Source organism: Channa argus, chromosome 14 (assembly GCF_033026475.1).
Source record: "Channa argus isolate prfri chromosome 14, Channa argus male v1.0, whole genome shotgun sequence".
Taxonomy (NCBI): domain Eukaryota; kingdom Metazoa; phylum Chordata; class Actinopteri; order Anabantiformes; family Channidae; genus Channa; species Channa argus.
Genome location: NC_090210.1, coordinates 11,683,883 through 11,696,061, shown reverse-complemented (window position 1 = coordinate 11,696,061; position 12,179 = coordinate 11,683,883). Strand labels below are relative to the sequence as shown.

Sequence of the window (12,179 nt, the reverse complement as noted above, 5' to 3'; positions counted from 1 at the left end):
TTCACTGTCTATTACCAAAAATTGGATGAGAAGACTGATACTATTTTATTGTCTGTCCACTGAGAATGAAGCTTCATTCAGCAGCTGGTAACTCTGACCCAGCACTGAGGGTGGAAACATGGGGAAGCTTTAGTCTTTACTGGTTACAGTAGGTGACACAACATCAATCTTTGCACCTAATCTAAAAAAAACAAAAAAAAAAACAAAAACCCAGCACATGCAAAATATATTCAACATAAAAACTACAGTAGGTCGTTTGAAACTTGTATACAAATCAAACAAATAATTACTTGCATGTAAGAAGGGCCTGGAGGAATATCTTGCTCTGTGCTAAGTTAAACTAATACCCCCTGGCAGTGGTTTCATTTTTCCAATAAAAACTTTCTGTAAGAGTGGTATCAATCGTATTTTGTAATTCTTGACAGTAGAGTAAATTAAAATATCTTTTAATAAAATGTAAAACTCTAATTTTAAATTGCAGCTAGGAGGGGGTATATTATCTGAGCCTTAAGCCTGAAACAGGCAGAAGAGCTGACGTAAACACTTACCCACCAGCATCTCTAAACCTCACTACTTCATGTGTTAAACGTTTTTGTTGTATCTGATGAAAAATATAAATTGTAGTTTTACCAGAAGTTTCATACTAAACCATTTCTTGGTTGCAACAGTGACTTAACGTGAAGGCAGACAGACAGATGTTAGTGTTTTTAGTCTTCTCTCACTCAGCAAGAAAGTGAATAATGCCAAAATGTCAAACTATTCCTATGACTAGGGTCATTTTCTCAGAGAAACTCCTCCTGAATAACAGAGGATATGTTGAGTAAACTGTTGAGTAAACCTATGACGAACCTTTGTGTCCTTGTTCCCTTCTACACATGTCTCTAAAACATTTAAATGTGATGTACTGCATTAACTCAGATAATCCAATTCTTTATGTAAAGTCAATTTTATTTATTCTGATTCATAGAAGCATTTTTAGAAAATATACTCGTTTTCTGACCTGCAAAATCTGATTAAAACTAACTGGTCCACTGATTGACTTAAATACTCTTAAAGAGATGGAAGTGCTAAGCGCGTGATAACACATTTCTCAATCATCATTGTCAGCATACACCAAAGGCATACATACATACACAGTTATCAAATAATATATAATCACATTAAAAACAGTATAGTTAACTGGTAGAGTTACCACAATGGTTAGTGCAGTTCGATAATGCATATTTAAAACTTCGTTTGAATATGTACAGTACAAACTCACTTTTAGTAGTCACGGATTGTCAGTAAAACACGGGAAAGGGAGAGGATATTTTCAACAATAAGTGATTTTTCACAAATGCATAAAACATTTCATGAGCATATTCATGAGAGACACTGAAGTACTGTGTGTGTGTGTATGCAAAGTACTGTATGTACTGCATGTCATTATGCCTGAGAAAAACCATAACAAGTGCAACCAGTTAAAAACAGAAAGCATACATCACATGCATTTTCATCAAAACATGTTTACATGGTTTTAAAGAAAGAAAAATAAAGCTGCTGTTAAATATTTGTCAGTTTAGTCCACGGTTTAAAAGCGTGTCTGTCTCATGTCCTCCGTGTTCCAGTCTTCTCTTCCCCGCAAGTGTCTCCTGGTCTGCTTGTAACGTCACAACGCATCACTGTTACCCAGCTGGGGGCTGTCGTAGCCTAAACAAGAAAACAAAATTTGACTGCATGACGTTTAATCTACATTAATGAAAATTAAATGTTACCTGTGGGTCAGATTATGTATACAGTTAAGTTCACTAAGACAAAGAGAATTAATATACAAACCTTAACTGCATCTCACTTCTGACCCTTTATTGCTTGTTTATACTTTAACCAGCTCTAAACTCTAAAAAAACTGTACCAGAGAGGGTATCTAGCAGTTCACAGACAGAGCAAGGAACTAGCTTGTGAGCGTAGTAGGGTATTCAATCAGCTAACAAGACAGAATTCTTTTCTCAAGAGTTAGGTGGAGAGAAACAAAGCTGAAAGGAGAACAAATACTGGATTTACATTCATCAGAAATAGTTTCTCTGTGCAGCTTTAACTCTTTGTTTGGATTATGGTTTTAGTTTTCCGGTCTGCTTTCTTCAACTACAGTAGATGGAGTTGATGAAAAAGAAAAAACTTTTTTTTTAAGTGATAATTTTTCATGTTACATGGTCTCCAAGGGGCCTCGACAAATTAACGAGTTCAGCTTTACATTCGATAGACTTGGCTTTGCAAACAATAACTTAATATTCAGATTTCAGTGTGTACAGGAAATATGAAAGTCTGCCAGTTGTTGTGAATAGGAAACCTGTTGCTTGAAGTGTCAGATTACAAAAAAATATACCCAGACAGGGCATAAAGGATCACTTCAGTTTTACACTTTCTATATAGCTGGCTTTTATGCCACCATTTGTGACATGTGGACCCTTTTTATCAGTCTCACATTGATGATAATTGAGTCCCCTGCAGCAGGTTTGTGATATATAGTTCTGTATTACAGAGATAATTGATAGTGGTTTTGCCATGTCATTAGTGCCCCTTGAATTCCACTGCCTCAGGATGTTCATCTTCAATGCCAAAAACGGCTCCATGTAGAAAATGATGATGAATCAGCTCAACATGGCTGCCAATTATCGCAAATAATGGAACTTCGTATCAAAAAAAAAAAAAGGAATCAGTTCCAATGAAAGCAGAAGTGATAAAAGGTCCTTATTTCAAAAATGGTAAAGTTCTCATCTAGTAGCGCACTTATCCAGGCGGTGTCAGATCCGGCTGCCAGCTGCAATGTGATGCATCCGGAAAACAGCCAAATGACATCTTTAAATTCTATTTTACAATCCTTTTTGTCAGCCATTTATAAGATTCTAGAACAAGCATGCATTCAATATGCAGGATATGACTCATTCATGTACAGTGCAATGAAAAAGTTCACCATTTTTAGGTCATACTAGGTTTTCATTCTGAAATTTGTTTTTGTTGTACAATATTTTGTGCAAAAACCAATGATTGTGCAAATGCATGACCATCATAGCAAACATATTTTCAGGAAGCGAAACAGATACATACACCTGGTCCCAACAGGGTAGTCCAGAGATCTGTTTCTATACTGAGGGAAACAGGGTTTTTTCACAGGGAATCTGCGATCTGAAGACCTCTCCAGATCGTAGGGGCTGTCCCGTTCCATGCCTGAAGGAAAATGGCAGGACACACACACACACACACAGTGCAGGGGAGGAGGTAGGAATGCAAAAACATAAAAGCATGGAGCACAGCCAGCAAGCACTACAGGCTTGGGAGCACATCAAATAAGACACTCGTGCTGCTCTCATTGAATAACAAAGGCATTGCTCCATTGTTATGAATTATGAACATAAATAAGAATAAGGGAATTTATCTCATGTTTAAGTAAGCGCATGCATATCATGTATTTCAAAAATGTGTGCACAAAAAAAGGGATGCAGTCAACATCAGTGTCAGACAAGTACCTATATCAAATGAGTTGGACTTCCTAGTGTGATGCGATGCTGCCGGAAACCCATTATGACCTGCCTCCTTATCTGATAAGAGGAAGAGTCGACATCATCATCGCCATCACAACAAATACACACTATACCTATACACTATACAGCTCCCATGACTATACAGAAAAACGACTCAACTGCCACACTTATAAAATGAAACTCTGTATTAAAACAAAAGTACCACCAGTGCTGTTGAGTTAGGACTTATCTACCACATCATACGCTCACCATCCGCTGATAACTATTACAGTACCTTGGCTGATAGAAAAATCTGCATCTTCTATCCCCAGTTTGCCAGACACTGCTGGACCTTTTCTATCAGCCGTCTCCTTGTCTTGAATGATTGGCTGAGTGGGAGGCAGAGTCCGCTGGTCAATGGCTGGTTCTTCTCCTGCACTGACAGGGGAGACTTCAGAAGGGGTTTTGTTGTTTTCTGGAGAGGTCTTCTCCATTGACAGGTCAAGACCGGGCTGGGAGGGAGACAGACAGTGACATTTGGGAGTGTTACACAGACTGCGGCAACAAAGTTAGTTTTTTTGCTTTTTTCCATACTGCACACACATACCTTACTGGCAATAAGAGGACGCTGGCCCTCTAGCCCTCTTGCTCTCAGCTTCTCTTCACGCTTTCTTTCACTCTGGTCGTCTCCTTCCAGATTTCCTGCCTCTTCTGATGAGACAAAAACAAGCCATAAAGTCTTTATAGAAATCCACAAAAGCTGTTCCTACATTACCAGCTACTTTTCATTGTGAACTACGTTGCCCTAGCATGTTCTGTGTTACCTTCACTAAGACCAACAACTCTGCAGCAGCTATTTTTAAAACATTCTGCAGCAAGTTTTCCAATCTGAAAAGGATAAAAAGTACACATTCCTCAACCATTTGTCCATTTTTATTGTCAGTCTGCAACTCTTGACACTGATTTTTTATGAGATGACCAGTTCTGAGCTTCAGCTTTTGAGCTGATCTTTTAATTATCTAAGAGCAAGTCTAAGTCTGAAACTACTTTTATAACAGAGGTAATTTTGCTTTTTACAAAGTCTAGACCTGAAACTAACAATAGCCCTCAACAATGGCCCTCTCTCTCTCTCTAAAGAGCCCATCATTTGGAGCAGCGTACTTTTGAGACTAAACCTAATCAAATCACTGTCCACTCTTGTACTTCACCTCTCATTAAACTCCCTTGAATAAATGATAATGACACTGATTTATGTTTTCAGTTGCTTCTAAGTTTATACCAGTACACAGTAGTGTCTTTTTAAAACGCACTACCCAGATATATTAGAGGCTTTTTACTATACACTTGAGTGCTTGATTTCACTACCTCTTCAAATAGTAACAATTATCAGTTGGAGGCCCACATAATCTACCAATGTGCAACACGTTGCTTTTTAATATCACCCAGGATGAAGGTAAAGAAGTACATGATTGCAGGCAGCCTTCTTCATTTGTTTATGCTTTCAGAATTTATATGATAAGCTTTACAGTATTTTGCCATTTCTTTGGCCTAATTTGTTCAATCCGCAAAAACGATAATGCTGTATGAAACAATAAGCATCAATTACATTTAATATGATACACAATCAATTGAACAAAATTGAAGTGACATGTAAAATGACTTGAAGTTAAGGAAATAGATAGTGAAGTGAAGACTATAGCAGTTAATTTTCGGCATAATTTTACAGGTCCTTGTACTGTAATCATGGATAGTATATAACATGAAAACATCACCAACATTATCGCGATAGACAATTATTACATGTCAACATTATAATAAATAGGAGAGAAAATGTATTTCTGTAACATAAAACCTCAGCTGCTGCCTATGGTGCAGTACCTAAACTCTCCTGCAGGTGTCTCTGCCTCATAACAGCCAGACATGGCTTGGTGCTCTGTGGAGGTGGCTCTGATTTCGTCCCACAGAGGGCCCCACTTCCACCACCATCACTCTGTCTGTCCTCCTCTGTCTCAGTCCGAGAGTCTATCAAGGGTACGATCCTCTCCTGCCTGCCTCTCTCCATCTGTCTGTCCATCTGTTGTTTGGATGACAACACGTGTCCATTGGTATGAGATTCGGCGGGGGCATCTGAAACGGTGGTCGATCTGTCAGCATCTTGGTCGAACGCTTTGATGTCACAGGTGCTGCTCCCATCTGAGTCCTCGATCTCTGCGCCGATGCAGCTGTACACCATGCTGACCAGGTCTGTGGACTAAACAGAGACAAAGAGATATGTAGAGTTGAGCAGTCAAAACACATTAAAAATCAGATTAACATCAAATATTATGATAAATACTTCTCAGTGGGATTTTGATGATCTGCTGAATCGTCTAACTGTCCAGTGTGTTGGTACTGTTGATACTGAACCTTATTATTAAAATTTATAATTGTACTGAATTCAATTATGCCACAATTAAAACATCCCTCATTTTGTTGAGGATGTCCTCAAATCCCTTCACAGATTAGCGAGGATCCTTATACTCTACTACCAAACCAAAGAATTTTGAATGACTCCAACTCTGTGTCTGTGTTTGTGTGTTTAAATTTGCGCACAGATTAAAATAGGCCATAGAGCCCTTCACACCTCAGACAAGCTACACCAATGCAGTATCAAAAAAAGGCTGAGAATAGCAGGTGGTGGGCACAGCATGCAACCATCCACTGTGTCATGCCATGCAAACTATTGGAAGTGGCAGCAGGAAGCTCTCAATTTGGACTGTCATTTAAGAGTTAGATTGGAAATAGACTTAGGAAATGGTATTTAAAGAGTACCACATTTCTATTTTTTCACTGTTTAATAATGCATTATGTGTTCTTTAGTGGAGTTAAATATACACTTAAAAAAGCCCTTTTCATTTAAAGGTCACAGTAGAGCAGCTCCCCTGGAGCTGGCAGGGTATTTTCTGCATTAAGTGTCACACATCAAAGTTTGAATTGGGGATTTCTGGTTGAAGACTAGTCCTGACATACTCACTCTGACAGTCCCAAACACTGTACCTGTCTTTGCATGAGGCACGGGGGGCTGGCAGCCCTCATCCCTTGTACAGGTAGGACCTGTGCTGGCCGAGGAGACGCCATGGTCCCATTTGCTCCAGGAACAGTGCTCTCTGGCCTTGCAGTGTCTCTAGGGTGTTGAATCATTGAGTAGACGTTCTCTGAGGCACTGTTGGAAAAAACAGACAGAAGAACAGGGAAGATGTGAGTAGGTGTTGGTTGAACAAACTTGCCCTCAAAATGAATTTGTATTTGTATTTTTTAATTGTACATATAATTAATATAATCTTATTTATGAATTTACAATAGCTTATACTTCTTTTGCCAGTTTGAAACCTCTGCAGTTAATGGACATCTTTTGTACAGACTGTTACACTTTCCTTACTATGTACGCTTTGCCTTTTTAGTAACAGCACAAGCTATTTGATTGCTTAGCAACAGTCTGCAGGTAAAAAGTCCTATTTGTAGCATCTCTGTCAACTGTAGCTTTCATCAACTCTCTTTCCACCTCCTTTTTGTGCATCTGTGTAACTCTTATTTATTAGGAATGACGCCTCTGGATGGCTTCTCTCCCCTCCAATATCAATGTATGTAGTAAATTTTTAAAAATAAGTTTTCCTCACTGTACTTCTTTTTTCTTTGCAATATTGCTGTCTACCATTATCCACCATTATGTAAGAAAAGCTTAAATGTATGCAGTTCCATAAATTCAAAGCAACGAAAAACATATTTTCTTCTATTAAAAAATGCATGAAGCTATGAAGTGACTTTAATGCCCAGCGCTAGATTAATTTACCAGCCATCTCATTCTCTGGGTGCACTTACTGTAAATGTTACTTTCATTCCCTCTTTCCACCCTACTCCTCCTCCTCCTCCGTGTACTTACTCTGAGTCCTGATTAGAAATCATGGAGTTGCGGTTCTTGCGAAAGCCAGAGAAAATGGACAGCATGCTGCGTCGTTTTTTCCTCCTCAGTGACTGGGCCTGATGGAGGGATGACAACTGACTGAAGGGCAGAGAAAGAGGAGCAAGAAAGGAGGAGAAATAAGGTTATGGGTAAAAGCAAGAAAGAAACAACACAGATGGATATAAAGACATGCAAGCAGCCACCAACCATTATTGGCTGGTAAATATACTGTAGTGCCTGTCACCATGAGCAGGCTGATCTTTGTCTTAACAGCTGACTAAACTATGTGTATTATATTACTTATTCTAATGAACCATTTGACAACAATAGGCAACAGAATTTACTGCACAGATGGTTCAATATATTTGACAGAAGGCATAGTTGTTGCTGCCTCAGTGAACCTTTTTATGCATTGCTGGTGAGCATTAAGCTCATACAGTCATGTAGCCTTTCATCACTTTCCACGGGTCTAGAGAAAAGTGCTGTCCAGCTTTACGTTGCAAATGTCTGGTCATCTTACAGCACAATACATGCATCATGTTTTTTCTTAAAGACTAGATATAGAAGTTGTTAAATATTTAATTTAAGAAAACTTGTGTGTTTAGATGAAATGAGACCCAAGGAATTCAAAGTGTCGCTTTGAACCTGCATTGTGGTCTCCAGTTTGGCCCTGAATGCTCCACAATGCTGCCAATTGTGTCTGTCCTGTTCTTTGTTAAGTGGACAGACAGTATTCAGTTACTGTTAATGTCCTCACTAAAATGATATACTGTAGCACTCAAAAGCATATGACAATCGTGATGCAGATCCAAAACAGAAAAGCTGCAGGCCCCAATGCCAAACCAAGAGCTGAAAGCCACTAATGATGATAATTATCTGTGTGTGTCCCTACAGAGCCATGTCACCCACTGTTAATACATACATACAGAGAAAATAATTATAGATTATTTAGAGTGAGGTCGTGATATCAAACCTTTTCCAAATCACAGGATTAAACATGCAGTCTCATTGGAATTTGACTAATTATTTTATGTTTGTGATATACTTTCAGATTATGGACACTATAGTCTATAGTTAATTATTGAAAATCCATTGATTACTGACTGACCTCTCCCTCATCTACTGTGCAATAAACTGCTGAAGCTAATTAACGCATGTCTCCATTGGAAATCAATGTGAAGCTTATGACGTTGAGCTTCTCCAGTAGTTACGGTACACTGCCAAAGATCTGTATACAGTACATCCCCAGTCTATAATACAGGAAAGGACAGAAACCATTTTGCAGTGACCTTGGTACAGTTTAAAGCAATGTGACCGTAAACAAGATGATTTATTTTAAATAATGACATAGGTTCTATTTATTGAACAAACCGAGCTACAAATGCATCTTCACCGCAGTGCAAATAGACCCTCTCATTTACATTTGTGCCAAACTGTTTCAAGAACAAATTCATTATATTAGAGGACATCTAATAGTACTGCTTAAAATGCACGTATTATAGACTATAAGTAGCTGTTGCTGTGTACTAATAGAGGGCTGTTTTGGTCTATTAGAGTTTTAGGTGGTGTACAATCGTACACTAAAGTAAGACCATCTTGATAACTAATGGACACATCCAAAAATACCCAACAATGTTTGATCAATAATGTCTCTGTTCTGCATCTGGGTCAACTATGCTGCATAATAATCCCGTAAGACCACAGCAACAGGTTCCAATGTGTCAGTTCATCCTAGTATAATTCCACTCTCCCTAATTGAAGAAAAAGACCAATCGCTATTTAAGAACAATACCATTTTGACTTTGATTTTCTTCTTGGATATACTGATTCGGCATCCACATTCCCTGTTTATTAAAAAAAGATGTAGGCAAGTCTAATTCAGAATTCATGTTACTCACAAAAATACATTGTGTGTCTTTGTGACATAAACAAGTTAACACTATGAATATTAGTGTTATGATGGCTAGACGACTGGGTCAGAGCAACTACAAATCTGCAGCTCTTATGGGATGTTCTCTAGATACCAAAGTATACCTTTAGAGGAATCCATGACTCCATGGGTCAGGGCTGGTTTGGCACCAAAAAGGGGAATGGGAGGATGGTCATAGTGTTATGGCTGACTGGTCTAAGTGGAGGCGTTCTGTGCCAGCTCGCAACGCAGGCAACTGCTTGGGGCCCCAGAGGACTGACAAAAGTTAAACTATGTACAGAACTGACTGTTTGCAAAGTTTGCAACGACACTTAGTGTAAACAAACCGGTCTAATTGCAAATCAGTTAAATTGGCCAATAGTTTTTCTGTAGTAAACTGATGAAAGCTGTGTCCGACTAAGATAACTGTCAACCGATAAATGCTGTTCTGAAATTTTAGACAGTATAAATTACTATGGTGTATTACTGTAAGCTATTGTGTGTGTTGTGTATTTTATTGTATTTACCATATCTTAATGAAAGCGGTTTTATGATATTGCATACGTTTTTGCCACAGTAAATGACTTTATGTTTGTGTATTGTTCTCTTTTACTGAATCTTCATTGACTGCATGAAAATTGCACTGGTGTCGGTTACCTGTCAGGTAGAACTCTCTTGCTATAGAAGTCAGGAAGTCCATCCTCCAGCATATTGACTCCTCCGTTCTCTGAGCAGTGCTACAACACACAAACACACACGTACAGTAACAGGAAACCGAGTGGATAACAATGATCAATCCAGCAAGTTGACAAAAAGCTGAAAAGCTGACAAAAAGTATCATCATTTCAAATTGCTGGGTGGGAAATCTGAATGCACTGCCAACAGAAATGTGTCTGTAAAACAACTACCCATCATGATGCCTTAACTGAGTTTGTGCCGATTTAGAAAAAGCTTTTATAAAGTCTGAAAACAAACAAGCCGCTAAGTCAGAGGCTGCCCTACGGCCCCTGGGAGATAGCAGTGCATGATTAACATTTGAGTCACAGAGACTCATGCGACAGCTCCCTACTTTAAAAGAAACGTATTTTTGGAAAGTGCCACTGGCATGGAAAACAAGATGAATAACAAAAATTCACACAAAGAGGCCAAGACATTACAAAATTCTAAAAACTACATATGTTGGGTTTACTTTCTCACCTCTTCTTTCTCATAATGCATTGCATGATAAAAAATAGGTCAGTTAAACATATACAATGATGCCAGTAGCAATAAAAAAAATTTTTTTCCCCCTATAGGATCCTTCTTGGATCCCGTTTAACAGGGCCACCGGTGTTGGAACCAGGGTTTATATATGTATATGTGTGTGTGTGTATGTATATATATATATATATATATATATATATATATATATAGCTTGTCATTAACTCACAGATTCAGGAGAAAGGTGCCCTGTTCTGTGTCTACGCGGTGGACGTGGCCTGACGTGGGTCACATGGCGTAAAGGCGATCCATTGGTGGGGAGGGTGGACAGACACTCCCATGATGCCGAGTGGGTGAGGGGGGCAGAGTGTGGCGGAGCAGAGGGGGTGGGGGAGGAACTAGGCTCGTCACCTAAACCTATGATGAAATGAATTATTGACAAAAATAGACATTATTCTCATGTCTTTTCATATTTTGAGCTACACTGCATATGAATCCGTTTTCAGGTCAGTCTTTAGATTAGAATTAAATATATAGCTCTTTTATAAGTAATTGTGCTCTTTGAATAAAAATTTCCTAAATTCAAATATGAGAATTTGGACATGCCCACAATTTTAAATGAAGACAAAAAGGTGGATCACAGCCAAACGTACTGGCCTGTGAATAAGAAAATAATTTTCAAAAAGAACTGGGTAAAAGGGGACGTTGAGCCTGAGGTAGGAGCCTGAGAAAAGGCCATGTGGACTCTTTACATGCAAAATTAAACACACAAATAACACTGTTTGCATGGTGTGAATGGCGGAAGGAACACATTACTGTATTAAGGAAAAACAGAAAGAGAATTAACTCAAACCCTGCTATTATTTTAGATATACCATGTCATGCTATATGAAGACCTGAGGGCAACTAACTACAAATTAAGGCGTAAAACTCACTTAGTCTGGTGGAGACGGGACGAATTCTTCTTGTTCTGGAGCTCCGCTTCTTAATAGCCATGGTGTCCTTCATTTAAAGCAGATACAGTATATAATGAGCCATGATTTTATTTTTAACACTATGTCCATGTACATTAAGTAGGCTTTCAGAAGATGATGATTTTGATGAAACTTCAACTTCAAGTTTATTTCAGGAGCAGTTTTTATTTAATGGTGCTAAACTGTATTCTGTCAGACTAACAGATAATATTTTACCCACCACTTATATCAGTGAGAATATTTATATAACATCTTTCTGCATAATGCACATTACATTTCAGCATCAATACATTCTAATCTTCAGTGCATTCTCAACCATAACAACACCCTGCCTTAGTTGAACAGGTTGTTTTTTACCGCATGCTGATGAGGTGATGCTGAGGAGGAAGGTACTTTTAGTATTTTAATCCTCTTCAGTAGAGAACAGCAAAAGCAAGGCACACTAAGTGGATAATCACCTTTATCTTTTCAGTGGGAAGCTGCAGGGATTATGGGAAATGTGGTCTTGAATTTTAGGACTGACACTAAAGAAGTGCTGTGGGAGGGCGGGTAGCTTTTGTGAGCTTCATGTAATCTTAATGTTAAGCTATACCCATAAAAACAACAGATTAATAAGAGAGGTCCACTATTTCAATTATTGATTCGCATTTTGATATAAG

The 12,179-nt window shown here is 38.5% G+C and overlaps 1 protein-coding gene across 6 annotated transcripts in view; it reads right to left on the bottom strand.

The window, feature by feature from the left end:
- Window positions 1–927: 927 nt before the first annotated feature.
- Window positions 928–12,179, bottom strand: part of carmil3 (capping protein regulator and myosin 1 linker 3) — a 75,530-nt gene continuing 64,278 nt past the window's right edge. For 3 of the 6 annotated variants that reach the window (XM_067475077.1, XM_067475078.1, XM_067475081.1), the window contains 11 exons: window positions 11,482–11,548; window positions 10,776–10,963; window positions 10,004–10,083; window positions 7,417–7,536; window positions 6,534–6,699; window positions 5,376–5,748; window positions 4,105–4,208; window positions 3,793–4,009; window positions 3,504–3,575; window positions 3,085–3,204; window positions 928–1,689 (listed from right to left, as the gene is read on the bottom strand). In XM_067475077.1, coding sequence (XP_067331178.1) covers window positions 1,649–1,689; window positions 3,085–3,204; window positions 3,504–3,575; window positions 3,793–4,009; window positions 4,105–4,208; window positions 5,376–5,748; window positions 6,534–6,699; window positions 7,417–7,536; window positions 10,004–10,083; window positions 10,776–10,963; window positions 11,482–11,548 — 1,548 coding nt within the window. In that variant the 3' untranslated portion in view covers window positions 928–1,648. Of the gene's footprint in view, window positions 1,690–3,084; window positions 3,205–3,503; window positions 3,576–3,792; window positions 4,010–4,104; window positions 4,209–5,375; window positions 5,749–6,533; window positions 6,700–7,416; window positions 7,537–10,003; window positions 10,084–10,775; window positions 10,964–11,481; window positions 11,549–12,179 lie in introns of those variants that run through there. The other 3 variants (XM_067475079.1, XM_067475080.1, XM_067475082.1) reach the window with 3 other exon arrangements.